The 17,327-nt window shown below is 55.0% G+C and overlaps 1 protein-coding gene and 1 non-coding gene across 2 annotated transcripts; one reads left to right on the forward strand and one right to left on the reverse strand.

Moving 5' to 3' along the window:
* Positions 1 to 174: 174 nt before the first annotated feature.
* GYS1 (glycogen synthase 1) lies at positions 175 to 16,526 on the forward strand. The gene is made up of 16 exons (XM_045440606.1): positions 175 to 505; positions 2,009 to 2,190; positions 4,464 to 4,655; positions 5,558 to 5,743; positions 5,997 to 6,141; positions 7,195 to 7,312; positions 7,632 to 7,752; positions 8,037 to 8,143; positions 9,459 to 9,518; positions 9,607 to 9,685; positions 11,994 to 12,107; positions 12,369 to 12,495; positions 13,935 to 14,030; positions 14,197 to 14,360; positions 14,778 to 14,858; positions 15,015 to 16,526. Exons 1-16 carry the CDS (start codon positions 388 to 390, stop codon positions 15,336 to 15,338), a joined length of 2,214 nt encoding a protein of 737 aa, XP_045296562.1. The 5' UTR covers positions 175 to 387; the 3' UTR covers positions 15,339 to 16,526.
* Positions 4,097 to 4,230, reverse strand: LOC123579505. The gene has a single exon (XR_006702807.1). It is a non-coding gene; the product is annotated as a U4 spliceosomal RNA (small nuclear RNA).
* Positions 16,527 to 17,327: the final 801 nt, after the last annotated feature.

The following is a 17,327-nucleotide window of genomic DNA, read 5'->3' on the forward strand; positions in this document are numbered from 1 at the left end:
GCAGCGACAAGCCGCGCCCCCTGAGGCTCTCATTGACCGCTGGGGGGGCGGAGCAGAGCAAACCCTACCTTGTCCACCAATGAGGAGACGCGGGCGCTCCCTCCCCCGGGCACGGACCAATGGCTCTGGCCGGGGGGCGGGCCCCGCCGCCTGGCGGCCGCAAGATTTCACTGCAGGGGCCCCGCCGGCCTCAGTGACGCTGCGGCCGCCTCCAGCCTACGGCCCAGACCTCTGGGGCGGGGGTGCGGTCGTGCAATAGGAAGCCGAGGGCGTTGCAAGCTTCCCGTCGGGCACCAGCTACCTGGCCCCGCGCCCTGCCCTTTGCATTCCCCAGACACCTCGGGAGCCCCCACCTGTGGACCCTGGAGCCCCCTTCACGCGTCGGCCATGCCTCTAAGCCGCACTTTGTCCATGTCCTCACTGCCAGGACTGGAGGATTGGGAGGATGAATTCGACCTGGAGAATACAGTGCTCTTCGAGGTGGCCTGGGAGGTGGCCAACAAGGGTGAGCACGCCAGGCGATGGGTCCTGGACCAGGAGGGCAGTCGGGGATGGGGGCGCGAAACTCTCGAGTCCTAGAGGACGGAGTTACTTGGCATGATACTCTTGGATTCTGGGCAAGGAACCTATGACTCCTGTGTCCTTGGGGAGGGCCGGGGTAAGTCTTCTGTACCCTGGCGGGGTGGGGATGGGTCGCCTGACTGTGAAGATGAAAGGAAGCTGGAAGTCCAATTGCTGGGTCCTAGGGAAGAGGGGGCCAAAATGAATGATTCCTAGGTCCCCGAGGGAGGCTTCCCAGAGACCAGAGACCTGGGTCCTGAACCGGGAAGGAGATGGGGGGTTGGCACTTTCTAGTGCAAAACTAGGGAAGTTTTGCTGGGTTTCAGACCTGTGGCCCTCAGGGAAGAGTCTGGGGATATAAACTCTGGATCTGGGAGAGAGCCAACAGGGAGATAGGATGCATGAGTCGTGGTGGCAGAATTTGGGGGCTGGCCACTTGCGAGTAAAGATGGGAAGGGCTGCAGACTCTAATTCTTAGATCTTAGGGTGGGAGAGAGTTGGTCTGAATGCCTAGACTCTGAAGGAGTCAAGGGTGTGAGCTCTGTTTCTAGGAGTACAGAAGCCTGCGGCCTCAGACACATGCGTACTGGAATGAGGGAAGCCTGGGAAGTCCTAAGTTGGTCAGGGGCTGGGCCCTAGGATGGGAGTGGCTGGGGACCTAGATTTCTGCGTCCCAGGCTCTGAAGGTCCTAAAGTTCTGGGTTTGGAAAACCAGCTGGGGTTTTGCTTTGCTGAGTCTTGGGAGAGAATGGGGCTGAGTCTCACCCCATGGCAAGCAGCCCTCGAACTGGGAGCCATGTATCCCCAGGGCCCAGGTTCCAGTAGGTAAGGAGGCTGAGAGCCCAGACTTCTGGGTCTGGAGCGGAGTTATGGGCAGAGCAGCGGGGCCCTGCACGTGTGTTCTCAGTTGGGGAGAGGAAACTGGGGGACAGGTCAGCAGAGTCCCTGGGGGCAAGGAATGACAATTCAGGCTTCTCTTGGGCAGCTGTGGGAAGCTGAATCGGGCCATGGAGAGAGATTCTCCCCTACCCTGACCTAGAGCCTGACTGAGATTATAAACCCAGCTCCCAGAAGCTGGGAACTCAGGGACCTGAGTCCTGCTGATCCTTGCCAGCTTCTGTCATCCTTGGGACCCCGGCCCCTAATTCCCTCAGACCCAGGAGCCCGAGTCCCTAGCCCTTTCATGTCTCAGACTCCGAAGTTTAGCCTGAGCCCCTTTCTCCCCCTGAGTCCCAACCCCAGCCCCATTCTCCCTTAGACCCAGGAGTACTGCCCTTGAACTCCTATCCCATCATCTCTCTGACTCAGAAGGGTGGGCTCTCAGCCCCCTCCTCCTTCTAGGCCAGAGGTGTGGGGCCCCAGTACCTCCCATGGCCCCCTACCCTGCCCCAGGTCCCAGACCCGTGGACCTCGGCTGGGGCCTGCCCTCACGCACTTGGGCCCACAGTGGGCGGCATCTACACGGTGCTACAGACGAAGGCGAAAGTGACAGGGGATGAATGGGGTGACAACTACTACCTGGTGGGACCGTACACGGAGCAGGGCGTGAGGACCCAGGTGGAACTGCTCGAGCCCCCAACCCCAGCCCTGAAGAGGACGTTGGACTCCATGAACAGCAAGGGCTGCAAGGTGGGACATGGCCTGGCCGAGGGGAGGGGAGGTGGGTGCCCAGAGTCAGGGTGGGAGCGGCAGCTGGAGAAGGGACAGCGGGGAGAGGGTGGGTAGCCCCACGGGGAGAGGGAGGCATGGACAGAAACATGGGATGACCCAGAACTTTCCCAGATAGACACAGAGGAGGTAAGATTGACAGACAGACAGACGCAGGACCCCATGAAGTGGGTGGGTGAACCCCACGCTGAAGCCATTGGTGAACGGACAGACCGACAGCAGGTGCGTAAGACAGACTGAGAGATGGCTCCCAGAGGCCAAGATCCTCAGACCCACAGAGAGAAAAAGAGCGAGACAGAAAGACAGACAGCCAGGTGGAACCCGGGGGGAGATGGGCTTGGGGTGAGGCAGGAGTGCCAGAGTGGGGGTTCTGGAGCCTGAAGTTCAAAATCACCTTCTCCACTTCCTGCCTGTGTGACCTTGGCTAATAAACCTACTAATAGCATCTACCTTGTTCGTTTTGGGGGAAAGGATTAATTGTTAGTTAATAAAGTCCTCAGCCCGGTTCCTGGCCTCAATTAGCACTGTGTATGAGCTCTTGTGACCACGGCCATCGTCATCATCGTTATCATCAACAGCCAAGCCGGCAGTGAGGTGGACCGGCCGAGCGAGGGAGAGAGATGGATGGAGAGAGATTGAGTGTTCCAAAAGGTGGCGATAGCCCCAGGGGCTACAGCAATAGCGAGAGAGGCAGCCTGACATTTCCAGGAGAAGGAACTAGAAGGGAGAGGAAGATAGAGTACCGATGGAGTGGAAGAGAGACAGGGGGCAGAGTTTCAGAGGAGCAGACCCGGGACTTAAAGATAGGAAGGGAGAGTCCCAGAGCCCCGGCTGAGGACTGACGGATGAGCACTGAGAGGCAGCTACCTCCGGCGGAAAAGGCCATGACGTAGCAGAGTGGAAGGACAGACAGATCTGGGAGGAAGAAGTACCATGGTTCCTTCATTCATTCACAGCCTCTAGTCTGGGGTGGGGTCTGGAGTCCAGAGAGGTCGGGGACCATGTCCCTAAGGAACCCTAGATCAGCCCAGCCCTCCCCCATGGCAGCTGCTCCCCACGTGCTGGGGGCCTAAGAATAGCGCCCCCCCCCCCAGCAAAAGGGCAGATGACAGCTGGGAGGGGGAGGGGTATCAGAGTCAGGCTCCCCAGGCTGGGCAAAACCAGGTCCGGGAGGCGCAGGACTGCTTGCCGCCCGCACAGGGCTGTGGCAGCTGGCCCAGAACCTAGGCCATCCTCTCAGGAGGAAAGCAGCCGCCCGGAGAGATGTGGCAGCAAGGTTTAGAAACATGGCAGTGGGGCAGACAGCAGCTGGTGTTGGAAAGGTAGCTGCAGAGTCCAAAGATGGGCCTAAGGGTAGAGGAAGGAGACAGCAGGTGACAAATTTATAGTGAAAGCGTCAGAAGCAAGGCAGCGGGCGTGGAAGAATGTGGCAATGAGAACAGTAAAAGAAACAGCCAGTGGGAGGAATTAGCAGCAGAAGGAAGAAATAATGGGAGAAGGCAACAGGCGGGTTGGCAAGACGGAAGTGGCAGGAAACACAGAAACAAGGCAGCACGTTGGAGAAATGCTAAGGGTGGAAAAGCAAGGCAGTGGGGGGCACAGAGACAGGACCGTGTGACATTCATGGTTATAGGTAAGAGAAAGGAGGCAGTGGGTTGGGAACCAGGGTAGCGGTTGTAGAAAGGAAGCAAGGTTTTCTTTTTTTAAAAAAAAATTTTTTTTTCAACGTTTATTTATTTTTGGGACAGAGAGAGACAGAGCATGAACGGGGGAGGGGCAGAGAGAGAGGGAGACACAGAATCGGAAACAGGCTCCAGGCTCTGAGCCATCAGCCCAGAGCCTCATGCGGGGCTCGAACTCCCGGACTGCGAGATCGTGACCTGGCTGAAGTCAGACGCTTAACCGACTGCGCCACCCAGGCGCCCCAGCAAGGTTTTCAATTAGCAGTAATCGCTCCTCTAATAAACCTCATTGGCTACGATACCGCCACTGCGCAAAGCTAGAAAGGAAGCGAGGCACAGGGAAAATGTAACAGCGATTGACAGAGTGTGGTGGGAATAACTAGCAGCACGTGGAGAAATAAGGCAGCGGGGGAGAAATTAGCAGCAGGTACCGGAACAGGGTGGAAGAACTGAGGCTTTAAGCCCCGACTGCTGCCTGCGGGTGGGCGAGCCACCGAGGCTGAGCCCAGGGAGGTGTGGCCAAAAGCCTGAGTCTTCCTGTGGGCCCCCCAGGTGTATTTCGGACGCTGGCTGATCGAGGGGGGGCCCCTGGTGGTGCTCCTGGACGTGGGGGCCTCAGCCTGGGCCCTGGAGCGCTGGAAGGGGGAGCTCTGGGACACCTGCAACATCGGGGTGCCTTGGTACGACCGTGAGGCCAACGACGCCGTCCTTTTTGGCTTCCTCACCACCTGGTTCCTGGGTGAGGTAGGCCCCATTGCTGGTCGCCATGTCACTCCTGACCCGGGCCCCAACTGACGATGGCCATTAGTCCCTGCCAGAGGGGGCGGGGTAGTAAAGGGTGGCCGGCCGGGGGGCCTTGGGGTGGCTGGCTTCTCCCAGGGCATTCTGGGATTGTAGGTCCTTTTCCAAGCTCTAGCTCTGACCTTTGGGAACACAGACACCCAGGGACCCAGAGGCTCAAACTCCCAACCCCAGCTTCATTCATTCTAATTTTCTCAGTATAGAAATTTTGAACTGTTAGCTTTGGGGGGTGCTGGCCGGGTTAGAGGGCTTGCACCAGGACATTCTGGGAGTTGTAGTTCTGTAGTCTGATAGTGGCTGGACTTAGCTCTCAGAGGGGGCCCTGGACAGTTGGGGGTCTCCAGCCTATATGAGAACCACGGATCCTGGTTCTGACCCCCTTTTAGGTTTTAAAAGGCTGAAGAAACTTCACATCTCCTGCCCCAGGGAAACCAGTTTACGAATGGGCCAGTCCTAGGGCATTCTGGGAGTTGTAGTCCTTTAGTCAGTATTGGATGCAGCTCCAGTCTTGATTGAGACAAAAGCCTCTCCAGGAATTGCGTCCAGGACTTGGGGACACTACAACTTCAGACCATCCACTTCAGCCCTGCTGGCACTTAGAAGGTGGAGCCAACCTCTCCACCGCCCCCGGCTCCCATCAGCCTTGAAGGATGGGGTCAGCTGGCCTGGCGTCCCAGAGATTTACAGTTCCTTGTTCTAGGGGAATTGCAGTGGGCTACCATCCACTCTGTGCAAGAATGATGATAGATTTACCTCTCCCCTGCTTCCCTGTCCACCTTGGGGATTGTTGGTTGTCTGCACAACACACATGGAGACACAGTGGCCCTCTTCCTGTTGCCCCATAGTTCCTGGCCCAGAACGAGGAGAAGCCACACGTGGTTGCACACTTCCACGAGTGGTTGGCGGGCATTGGCCTCTGCCTGTGCCGGGCCCGGCGGCTGCCCGTGGCCACAATCTTCACCACCCACGCCACACTGCTGGGACGCTACCTGTGTGCCGGTGCCGTGGACTTCTATAACAACCTGGAGAATGTGAGCCGGGAACGTGTGGCAGATGGGGGCTGTGAGTGGTTCGGGACGGCCCAAAGCTGTCCGGGAAGCCCAGGGGCGGGGGGATCAAGCTTCCTCTTCTCCCGTGACCCAGGGGTCCAAGTCCTCCACCCCCTCCTCCCTCTGACAAAGGAGTTCAGCTTCCAACCCCAACCACCTCCGGGACCCCGGAGTCTGGACCGCCAAAGTCTTCTCCCCAGTTCTTCTAACCTGACTGCCCTCCCTTCCCACCCAGTTCAATGTGGACAAGGAAGCAGGGGAGAGGCAAATCTATCACCGCTACTGCATGGAGCGGGCAGCGGCCCACTGCGCTCACATCTTTACTACTGTGTCCCAGATTACTGCCATCGAGGCTCAGCACCTGCTCAAGAGGAAACCAGGTAGGGAATAGGCTGGGGTCCCTAGACATGAATGAGGCGTTCTGTGCTAAGGCCGATACTGTTTTTTTTTTTTTTAACTGTAGAGAGCAAAGAACTACACCCCCCAGCCGGCCCTAAGTTGATGACCTGAATAGGGAGCTGCCTGGTTATACGCCCTAGAGGCTAATGGGAGGTGTAGTTCCTTTGACATTCATTTCAAAATGGTAAAGTTACCTTATCGGCTAATGTAGTTACTGGTCTTCTGAAAGGGAATGGAGTTTCACTGGGTTTTGATTTTGAGAAGAGTGGTGTTGGAATCCGCTATTCTTTTTTTTTTTTTTTTAAGTTTACTTATTTATTTTGAGAGAGAAGGAGAGTGAGAGAGCATGAACAGGGGGAGGGACAGAGAGAGAGAGAATCCCAAGCAGAGCCCGACGCGGGGCTCGATCCCGTGAACCGTGAGATCATGACATGAGCCCAAACCAAGTTGGATGCTCAACCGACTGAGCCACCCAGGCACCCCTGGAATCAGTTATTCTTTTCGGGTTATAGCACCCATTCTCAATGGGTGTATTGTGAGAACCACAATTCCCAGGAGGCCTTTGGCTAGCCAGCTCCTTCTACTCCTGGAGCTGATGGTGGTTACAATTTTTCATTGATGTATTTTAATTTCAAGGAGGATAGGAAATGATCGGGACCCTAAAAGAGGCTTGAAGGTTGAGGGTATATTCTGGGAGAAGCAGGATGGGGATGTTTAAATCATCCCCAGTATAGGATGGGATAGGGGAAACAAAATAACTACAACTCCCAGAAGCCCCAAGGTGGTGCATTTTCCCTGTGTGGTTAGCCATTTGCAGGGGCTGCTGGGAGTTGTGGTCGTGCTTGTGAACGTAAGCAAGTGACTTTGGGCAAGAAGGCGTCTGAGTGGCAGGGTAGCGGGGCCACCAAGGGAGCTTCTAAAACCAAGAGATTGTGAAAGGAAAGGAGTCTTTCCTTTGTTTATTCATTCAACCACACTGGCGGGTATGAATAGATGAAGATACGGAACATGGACCTTCTCCCCACAAATTCCAGATATCGTGACCCCCAATGGACTGAATGTGAAGAAGTTCTCTGCCATGCATGAGTTCCAGAACCTCCATGCTCAGAGCAAGGCTCGAATCCAGGAGTTTGTGCGGGGCCATTTTTATGGGTACGTGGACCAGGTACCTAGGTCTTGGGAGAGGAAGGGGTTGGGAACCCAACTCATGAGTGTAAGAGATGGGATAGCTGGGGGCTCAGCCTCTTCCATTCCTGAGCGCCAGAACAATGGTGGAGTATTCAAGTATTGATCCCCATCTAGGGAGAAAAGAACTTCAACTCCCAGGAGCTCCCATGATGCCTCTGTACTGCCTAAGATGCTCGTTGCCCCTGTAGCTTCTGGGGTTTGTAGTTTCAAGGCCAGGGCTAGCGGGTCCCCACCCTTGGCTTCCCCAAGGTGGCTTCACCACCATGCCTTCTGGCTTTTTTAGGCACCTGGACTTCAACTTGGACAAGACCTTGTATTTCTTTATCGCCGGCCGCTACGAGTTCTCTAACAAGGGGGCCGATGTCTTCCTAGAGGCCTTGGCCCGGCTCAACTATCTACTCAGAGTAAGGCCTGGGCTTTGAGAAGACAAAAAGAGGAAAAGGAAATCAGCACATAACTGGGGAGGGTGGGGGCGGGAAGTAGGGAAACCCGTGTGTGAAAGGAAAGTGTAGAGACCCAGAAAGAAGACCAGAGTCCCAGTGGGGATGATAACTCGAATTCTCCTTGACGGGAAGGAGCATGGCAGGGCCGTAGTGGTCTTGATGGGTGGAAAAGGGTAGGTGGCTTCAGCCTTCTCTTGGGTGATCCTGACCCCCTCCCCCCACCCCATGCCTTTTCCTCTGCCCAGGTGAACGGCAGTGAGCAGACAGTGGTGGCCTTCTTCATCATGCCGGCTCGGACCAACAATTTCAACGTGGAAACCCTCAAAGGCCAAGCTGTGCGCAAGCAGCTTTGGTCAGCAGCCCTCGGCCCAGGATCCCTGCCGTTCCCACTCCCAGCCATGTGCTTTGGGAGGCTCAGTTTTGTTATCTGGAACATGAGCAGTTTGCCCCCCCAAAAACTCGTAGTGAAGTCACTTGCTTAAGACGCCTCTAGCTCAGGGGCAGTAAGGAGTCGCACACAGGACAAGTGTGACCGTACAACCAGGGCCCTGACATCAAACTGGCGAGGTCCCACTGGGGCCACTGACCCTTGGTGGCTTTGTGATAATTTCCTCATCTGCAAGAGCCATTCATTAGCCATCAGCTAGTCACTGAGCACCTACCGTGGACCAGGCGCTGTTCCAGGCCCTGGGGACGCAGCTGTAAACGAGGACGATAAAATCCCTGCCCTCACCGAGCTCACATTCTAGAGAGTTCTATAGAAAGTGCTCTGGGGTGCCTGGTTGGCTCAGTTGGTAGAGCATGTGGCTCTTGGTCTGGGGGTTGTAAGTTCGAGCCCCATGTTGGGTGTAGAGATGACCACTTAAAAATAGACTCTTTAAAACAACAACAACAACAACAAAAAGAAAGTGCTCTGGCAAGAAAATAAAGCAGGACTGGAATGCGAGACAGGACATGGAATGGTCAGGACAGGCCACACTGAGAAAGTTGCCATTGGGTAGAGACCAGTAGAAGAAATGAGGGAGGGAGCCCTGTGTGTATCTGGGGAATAGCATTTCAGGCAGAGGAACACAGATGCAAAGGCCCTGAGGTATGTCTGAGAAACCACAGGGAGACCAGTGCGGCTGGAGCAGGGCGCTTAAGGGAGATGGGGTAGAAAATGAGGCCAGAGCTATGAGAAGATTAGGATTAGAGGAATGTCATTGAGGCTGCAGGGTGTCACTAGTTGCTAGCTTCACTTGTGCACATAAAATTTCCTCTCTCAGAACATCATTTTCCCTTTTTATAACATGGGGCTTAGCATGGCCACCACCAGGACTAGTGCACAGCCTAATAATAGCTGACATTTCTGGAAGGTTTGCTGTGTGCCAGGCACTGTGCGTTGTTTGTCGTGACTTCATCAAGTTTTCCCTGCAGACCTCTGAGATTGGTTCTATTTTTATCCCCGTCTGAGAGATGAGTCACCAAAGTCAGAGAGGGAAGGCCACCTGTCCCCCGCCACACAGCTGATGAGGGGCACAGGGGATTCGAGCCTTTCAGGGCCTGTTTCCCAGGTCCCCGTCCTCCAGCTCCAAATCCCCAGGGCCTCTCCGCTCAGACCTCGGTGTAGCAGCTGACAATAAATGGCAGGTGGCATATATGTGATGCTGTGTCTCTGCCCCTTCTAGGGATACGGCCAACACCGTGAAAGAGAAGTTCGGAAGGAAGCTTTACGAGTCCTTGCTGGTGTGAGTGTCCCACCCCCAGCCCCGCATCCTCCTGGGCCCTGACTCCACTGATCACCCATTCCCAGATGCATACCCTGTCACCTTGCAGGGGGAGCCTCCCGGACATGAACAAGATGCTGGACAAGGAGGACTTCACTATGATGAAGAGAGCTATCTTTGCCACGCAGGTATGGTCTGGGCCCCCGAACAGAGACATGGCGATGCCCAGCACCCGCCCCGGGGGCAGCTTGCCGTGTTAGCTCTGACCCCAGAGATTGCTGGGGGCTCCGCGTTACCGGCACCCTTATCAGGGAATCAATTGATTTTTTTTTAAGCCTTGTTTATTTTTGAGGGAGAGAGAAAGAGAGACAGAGCGGGGGAGGGGGAGGGGCAGAGAGAGAGGGAGACAGAATCCGAAGCAGGCTCCAGGCTCTGAGCTGTCAGCCCAGAGCCCGACTACACTGGGCTCGAACCCACCAGCTCTAAGATCGTGACCCGAGCTGAAGCTGGATGCTTAACAGACTGAGCCCCGCCCCCCCCAGGCGCCCCCCAGTGGCTTATTCTGCTACAGGGGCTGCTAGGAGTTGTACTTTTTTTTTTTAATTTGTAATTTCGTTGAGCCACCGGGGTCAAAAGATGAAAGAGAACTTTAGGAAGTCAACAAAGCCCACAGAAGGAGAATTACAAGTCCCCGCTGTCCCTGGGTCTTGCTGCTGACTAGTTTCATACTCATTAGAGCCAGAAGGTTTTAGCTAAAACACTAGCCGTTACCTGAAGAGCATTGAAAACTCTCAGCAACCGCTGTTTTTCTTATCCCACAGGCTGTGTGTCTTAGTCCCCAAACATTCCTGGGAGTTGTAGCTTCTTTAGATTCCGGAGGTTAATGGAATTCGGTGGATGGGAAGCCTTAGAAGAATGTGGCAATGACAAAATGAGGACTACAAGTCCCAGCAGCCCCTGCTTCAGTCATGCTTCCCTTGCCCCAGAGGCTCCTGGGAGGGAGAGTTCTTTGATTCTCTGGGGTCAGGAATCTTTGGTACCTGTGGTCAGGGTGGGTAAGCCACTTCCCGGCGAATGGAAACCTAGGTACCCACGCTGCACAAATGAGGTGTGATGTGCTTTGGGCCAAACTACAATTTCTGTTTTTCTTTTTTTAAGTTTATGTATTTATTTTGAGAGAGAGTGTAGGGGAGGGGCAGAGAGAGAGGGAGAGAGGGGATCCTGACATGGGATCCTGACATGTCAGCGCGGGGCCTGACATGGGGCTCGAACCCAGAAGCCGTGAGATCATAATAAAGTGCCAAAATAAAGAGATGCTTAACTGACTGAGCCACCACGCTGTGACCCCAGATTACAATTTCTAATAGTCCCTAAGGCAGTCAGCCTCACTGAGGATGTGTATGCATTGCCACGGGGCTGCTGGGAGTTGTAGTTTCTTGAGCCCCTGGAGCTGACTGAAGGCGAGTAGAACTTTTAATGAGATGGAAGAGTTACAAATAACTACATATCCCAGCAGCCCATGGGATTTCCTAGCTCTCGCCCCTCCAGTCACTCTTGGGAATTGTGGTTTCTCTGGGCCTTGGGTGGGAGCGGAAGTGGAGGGAATTACAGGATGGAGAGTAAAGGGAACTTGGAAAGAAGGCAAGACAGGCTTTTCATAAGAAAACTACAACTTCCAGCAGCCCCTGAAGCTTGCTGCCATATTGACAACGTCTCTGCCCCCCATTGACTTGGGGGAATTTTAGTTCCTTTGGGTTTCTTTGATGATGGAGCCCAGAGTACAGAACCCAATAACTACAACTCCTGGTAGTCAGGGGAGGCAGGTTAACGCTGGCTTTGCCTCAAAGACAAATGGGAATTGTAGTTTCTCTTCAGCTCATGGTTTTTTTTTTTTTTTGTTTAGTTGGTTATTTTTTATGTTTATTTATTTTTGAGAGAGAGGGAGGGCTGTCTGGCTGTCAGCCCAGAACCCGACATGGGGCTCGAGCCCATGAACCGTGAGATCATGACCTGAGCCGAAGTCGGACACTTAACCGACTGAGTCACCCAGGTCCCCCTCAGCTCATGGTGTTCAAAGAGAAAAGTGAGCCTTTACAGAGAGAGCCAAGGAGGATATCTATGACTCCTCTTTTTTTTTTTTTTTTTTTTTTTTTTAAGTTTATTTAGTTATTTTGAGAGAGAGAGTGAGAGCGCAAGCAAGGGAGGGCCAGAGACAGAGAATCCCAGGCAGGCTCTGCACTGACAGTGGAGACCCAACTCGGGGCTCGAACTCACGAACCAACTGTGAGATCATGACCGGAGCCGAAATCAAGAGTCGGCCATTCCACCTACTGAGCCACCCAGGCGCCCCAGATATCTACAGCTTCTAACCTCTTGGGCTTGTGTCCCCACAACCTGGTGGGAATTGTGACCTCCTCCCGGGTCAGCATGGCTCACAGGGAATGAGGGAGCCCTCTGTCCCTTCTCTGACCCCCATCCCTCTTGTGGCCCCTGCAGCGACAGTCTTTCCCCCCTGTGTGCACCCACAATATGCTGGACGACTCCTCGGATCCTATCCTGACCACCATCCGTCGAATCGGACTCTTCAATAGTAGTGCTGACAGGGTCAAGGTGAGGGCAATGGCCAGGCTGGGTCAAGCATGGAGGGGTGGGGTGGAGGTAGGGGGAGCTGGGCCTCACGTCCCCCGTCTCCCCTGGTTTATTAAGGGATCGCTATGTTTAGAAAGGACCTTAGCACTTTAAGCGGACAGACTTGGATTCAATGCTTTGTCCTACCGCTGACTTGTGTGACTTTAGACAGGCTTTTCGCCCTCTCTGGGCCCCTCTGGGATCTCAGGGAGTTTGGGCTGAGCTCTTCTTTTTCACTGCTAGGTGATTTTCCACCCAGAGTTCCTCTCCTCCACGAGCCCCCTGCTCCCCGTGGATTATGAGGAATTTGTCCGTGGCTGCCACCTTGGGGTCTTCCCCTCCTACTATGAGCCTTGGGGCTACACGCCGGGTGAGTGCAGCATGGTGGTCGGCTCCTGGTCACATGGGGCACCAACCCCGGGCACGGCACTTGCCCGCTCTGTGCCCCAGGCTCTCCTTTGCCAAACAGGGACGATGGCCACAGTCTGTTGGCCTGCAACATGTGTTTTTGTGACACGGTCGCTTGTGTGATGTGTAACTAGAGGGCTGAGGTCACAGGTCACACGTGATTTCCCCCAGTTTGCTGATTGCCCCCCCCCCGCCGATATCAACAGCTGAATACGTAGTTACCAACACGACTGAATGGGGCCAAGTCTCTCAGAGGTGTCCCCAGCGCCCATTCGCTCCACCGTCCTCTTTTACGAAGGCGTTGGCTCCCTTTATTATTATTATATTTTTTACATTTATTTATTTTAAGAGAGACAGAGACAGCATGAGCGTGGGAGGGAGGGAGGGAGGGAGAGAATCCCAAGCAGGCTCCATACTGTCAGAGCAGAGCCTGACACAGGACTCAATCCCAGGAACGATGAGATCGTGACCTGAGCCGAACTCAAGAGTCGGATGCTTAACCGACTCAGCCACCCAGGCGCCCCCATAGTATTTCTTAATTTATGCGCAATTGAACAAACCTTTTAAATTGTGCTTGCATAATATTTGGGGTAATGATTTTGCCAGTTTCATTTCGGCCATGGTTACAGTGATGCGTAGGTTTTGTGTGCTTGGCCCCAACCCTCTTTTTCTCATGAAGCCCTGTTATATTTGGTGCCCGTGTTTGCAGGTTATGGAGGTTTTTCGGAACACTTACGTGAGAATTATTTTTTTTTAATTTTTTCATGTTTATTTTTGAGAGAGAGAGAGAGAGAGAGAGAGGCAGAGTGCAAGTGGAGGAGGGACAGACAGAGAAAGATACAGAATTGAAAGCAGGCTCCAGGCTCTGAGCTGTCAGCACAGAGCCCGTCACAGGGCTCGAACCCACGAACGCCAGATCATGACCTGAGCCGAAGTCGGACGCTCAGCGGACTGAGCCACCCAGGCGCCCCTACCTGAGAATTGTAATAAACTACGTGAACCATTTTTCAGGCTTGTTTAAGGTATTCAGTGAGGCAGTGATGAGAATTTTTCTTGTTTCCTGTCAAAACTACGTCTGGCACAAGAAAGTATCTTACAGGTTGTGAGAATGGAGTAAAATGGTAGACATTGGCGACGAGTACATACTTAATAATTTACATCCTATCACCTAGCTCTAGATTTGTCCTCATTCTGAACCCCTGGGACGAGTGAATTCCCTTTTCTGAGCCTCTTAGCCTCCCCTCTGAGAAACAGACTATGATCAAACGCACTCACGTTCTGGTTTTGTGGGCTCAGTGATTTGCTCAAGTTGTCAGTAGATGGCGCTGTTGGGGCGTCTATTGCGATTTCAAAGCGCCAAAGGGGAACGCTTAAGTAGACCTTTCTCACTCCTTCCCGCAGCTGAGTGCACGGTTATGGGCATCCCCAGTATCTCCACCAACCTCTCCGGCTTCGGCTGCTTCATGGAGGAACACATTGCAGACCCCTCAGCTTACGGTCAGCGCCCAGACCGAGAGCCGAGACTCTTGGATCCCGGGTGGGGGAAGGGAAGGGCTCCTGGGCCCCGGGATGGGGAGAGGGGTCCTGGTGCCACAGAATCCCCGGGAGAATGAAGGTTTCCTTAGTCTGATTTCTGAGCCCTGCCCCGTCCTGGCCCCCACAGGCATCTACATTCTGGACCGGCGGTTCCGCAGCCTGGATGATTCCTGCTCGCAGCTCACCTCCTTCCTCTACAGCTTCTGCCAGCAGAGCCGGCGGCAGCGCATCATCCAGAGAAACCGCACGGAGCGCCTCTCAGACCTTCTAGACTGGAAATACCTAGGCCGGGTATAACTGCCTTCTTCCGGTCTCTGATTTCTCAGCTTCCAAGGCTGGCGCCAGGGGGCCAGGGGTCCCCTACGCGAAACAGTTGCGCTCCCTTTAAGAAATTAACCATCTTTTGCTGGTAGACCGCATTGGCCAGCGTTACCTCACTTGCATGAAGTGCGTGGCCAAAGAGGTACCTGACCTAAGACCTCTGCCCCTGTGAATGGGGGCGTGGCTCAGAGACTGTCCATTCACAGCTCTGCTTATCTGCTTCAGGGGTGGAGCCAGAAAGATCATTGGTATAGGGGCCGACTGGAAGGTGCCAGAAGGTGCTCCTCTGCCTAAAGAGTGTGGGCTAGGGTTCGCCACCTTCTACCTCTGCTGGGGGCGGTGTCTGGTTCCCTTCTAATGACGCTCCCTCCCTTTCTTTTCCCCAAGTACTATATGTCCGCGCGCCACATGGCGCTGGCCAAGGCCTTTCCAGAACACTTCACCTATGAGCCCCACGAGGCTGACGCGGTGAGTGGACCCCGATCTCTCTGATGGGCCCGGAGCTAAGAGGGCTGGGGTGGGTGCGCGTCCTTCCGGGAGTGGGAAGGCCCCGGGGCAAGCTGTCGGGCCCTCCCACACCCCACCTGCTCACTCCGGGTTTGTGCCCACACCCCCATAACGCAGACCCAGGGCTACCGCTACCCTCGGCCGGCCTCCGTGCCGCCATCGCCCTCGCTGTCGCGACACTCAAGCCCTCACCAGAGCGAGGACGAGGAGGAGCCCCGGGACGGGCCGCCCGACGTGGACGGGGAGCGCTACGATGAGGAAGAGGAGGCCGCCAAGGACCGGCGCAACATCCGCGCCCCCGAGTGGCCGCGCCGCGCCTCCTGCGCCTCTTCCACCAGCGGGAGCAAGCGCGGCTCCGTGGACACAGCGCCCTCCAGCTCAATCAGCACTCCCAGCGAGCCCCTCAGCCCCGCCAGCTCCCTGGGCGAGGAGCGCAACTGAGTCCCGCCGCCCCACACTCCCCGCCCATCCTGCCTCCCTCGTCCAGAGGGCGGACGCAGAATGGCACTGTTCCGAAACCCCACTCCGCATCCCGAAGCCGCCTTGGGGTCCACAGCCCCGTCCCCTCCGCCGTACACTCCAGCCCTTCTGGCTCCTCTCTGGGAATCCGCGACACTCCGGAATCACAACGCCGTGCCTTTCCTGGGTTCCAGAATGCATACACTGTGCCCCGGAGCCCTTCGGGCCTGGCCTGGGCCTCCTCCCTCCCCGGGAGGGCTGGGCACCTGCCGTTACCCTGCCCTGGTGCCAGGGGTTTTAGGAAACCTGGTCTGTTGTCATACAGGCAGGAGGCTCCTGGAGCCCTTGTGGCTTGCTGATTTTCCAGCACACCGAAGATGCCATGCTCAGCTGTGGCCCGGGGGCCACCAAGCTCTGGAAACCATGTGGTGTCCCTGTTAATGGGGCAATCCAGTCCACAGCTGGGGCACTTTCAGGGACTTAACTGAATCCAGAAGGTCCTCCATTTCAACTCCAGAACTCGGGCTCCAGACCAGGGCACTCGCGTCCTTACTCGGATCTTAGCCCTTGTTGGGGTGTCTGGCTCTGCCTGGAGGGCCCCCCCACTCCTGCTCTCCTTTTTCTCCATATTTTGGCCAATGGGAGGTGGGGGGTGGTACAGAACCACTTGGCTTCTCATTCCTATTGGAGAACATGCAGTCTTGGTCTAGATGCCTTTCTGGCCTTTTTTGAACCAGACCCTGTACCTCCTTCCCTGAGAGTCTGAGCTCTCCCCTCTATCTTGAGATTCCCGTGCTCTCCAGGGGATCCCCTTGCTGAGGACTGAAGGGGCCGGCTTTCCCTGCCACAACCTCCGACCCCTAGGCCCACCGTAAAACCACTGGGTGCTAGGTCCCGGCTGCCGAATCTGGAACCTCACCACTGTGCTGCTTCCCGGTCCCTTTCCCCGGTCTAGAATGGAACCCACTTGGTTCTAGAACTTTCATATTTACCTCGAGGCTCTTCCATCCTTAAGCTGTGTCCTGCCCCCCAGCTTTGGTGAAAGGGAGGGGCCCTTCACGCGTGCTGTGCTGTGTCTGATGCACTTGCTTTGCAAGTTGGGAGGGCAGAAGAGGTGTGATTGATGTGTGTCCAGAGACGAAAAAAATACATCTATATTTAAGAATCTGAGGTTTGGTCCACTCTGAGGGCTTGCTGGGCCTCGCTGCTGGCCCCTCCCTCCTCTTGGCTTCTCTCTTTCCCTCCTCTTCCCCTCCCGCTGCCGCACTACTGGGTCTCTGATACCCTGTCTCACTCTGCAGTCTTGGAGAGGCTTGGGCTGCTGTTTTAGATTCTAGTTTGATTCCAGGGGAAGGCACTTCTCTTTGTTTAGTTGGGACTTGCAAATGGAAAAAATTTGCCTGAAGCTGTGTTTGGCCAAAAGGGGCCATCGCTGGGGCAGAGCGAAGAGACCCAGGGGGTAGCCACGAAGCCTTGTGTGGCTATTTAGATTTAAATGAACCAGATTCCTCAGTAGCACTAGCCACACACGCAAGTGCGGGATAGCCACTGTGGCCACTTGAGGCTCGTGGCTACCCGATTAAGCACTGCAGATAAAACATTTCCATCACTGCAAAAAGTTCTGTTGGACAGAACTAGCTTAGAACGTGTTCCCAGGGCACTGGCCTCTGGACTTTAGCCCTACTGCCCCCCTGAATGGCTCTATTTCCGGGAAAATGGTTTTTTTCACTTCTCGTCTTCACTAGAGTGCATCTCCAAGCTAATCACATTTCGGGGGAGTAGAAAACTAGATTCGCATGTGTGACCATCCTTCCCGTTAGCCACGGTGTTTGTGATGGACGCAGAAATCCCTTTCCCCTGCCAGAATCACGAGTGGCCACCAAAGTTGGGAGACAACAGGTGTGGTGTCAGAACAGAAGTCCAGGAGCCACTTCCTGTTAAGATTCTACCAGAAACGGAAGGGTCAGGGGG

The sequence above is a fragment of the Leopardus geoffroyi genome, chromosome E2, assembly GCF_018350155.1.
Source record: "Leopardus geoffroyi isolate Oge1 chromosome E2, O.geoffroyi_Oge1_pat1.0, whole genome shotgun sequence".
Classification (NCBI taxonomy): domain Eukaryota; kingdom Metazoa; phylum Chordata; class Mammalia; order Carnivora; family Felidae; genus Leopardus; species Leopardus geoffroyi.

Excerpts from the sequence above, each read along its gene's own strand:
- GYS1 (XM_045440606.1), top strand. The coding sequence starts at position 388 with ATGCCTCTAAGCCGCACTTTGTCCATGTCCTCACTGCCAGGACTGGAG. Across the intron at positions 4,656-5,557 it reads CCACCTGGTTCCTGGGTGAG|TTCCTGGCCCAGAACGAGGA; the intron begins GTAGGCCCCATT and ends GTTGCCCCATAG. Across the intron at positions 8,144-9,458 it reads GCTGTGCGCAAGCAGCTTTG|GGATACGGCCAACACCGTGA; the intron begins GTCAGCAGCCCT and ends TGCCCCTTCTAG.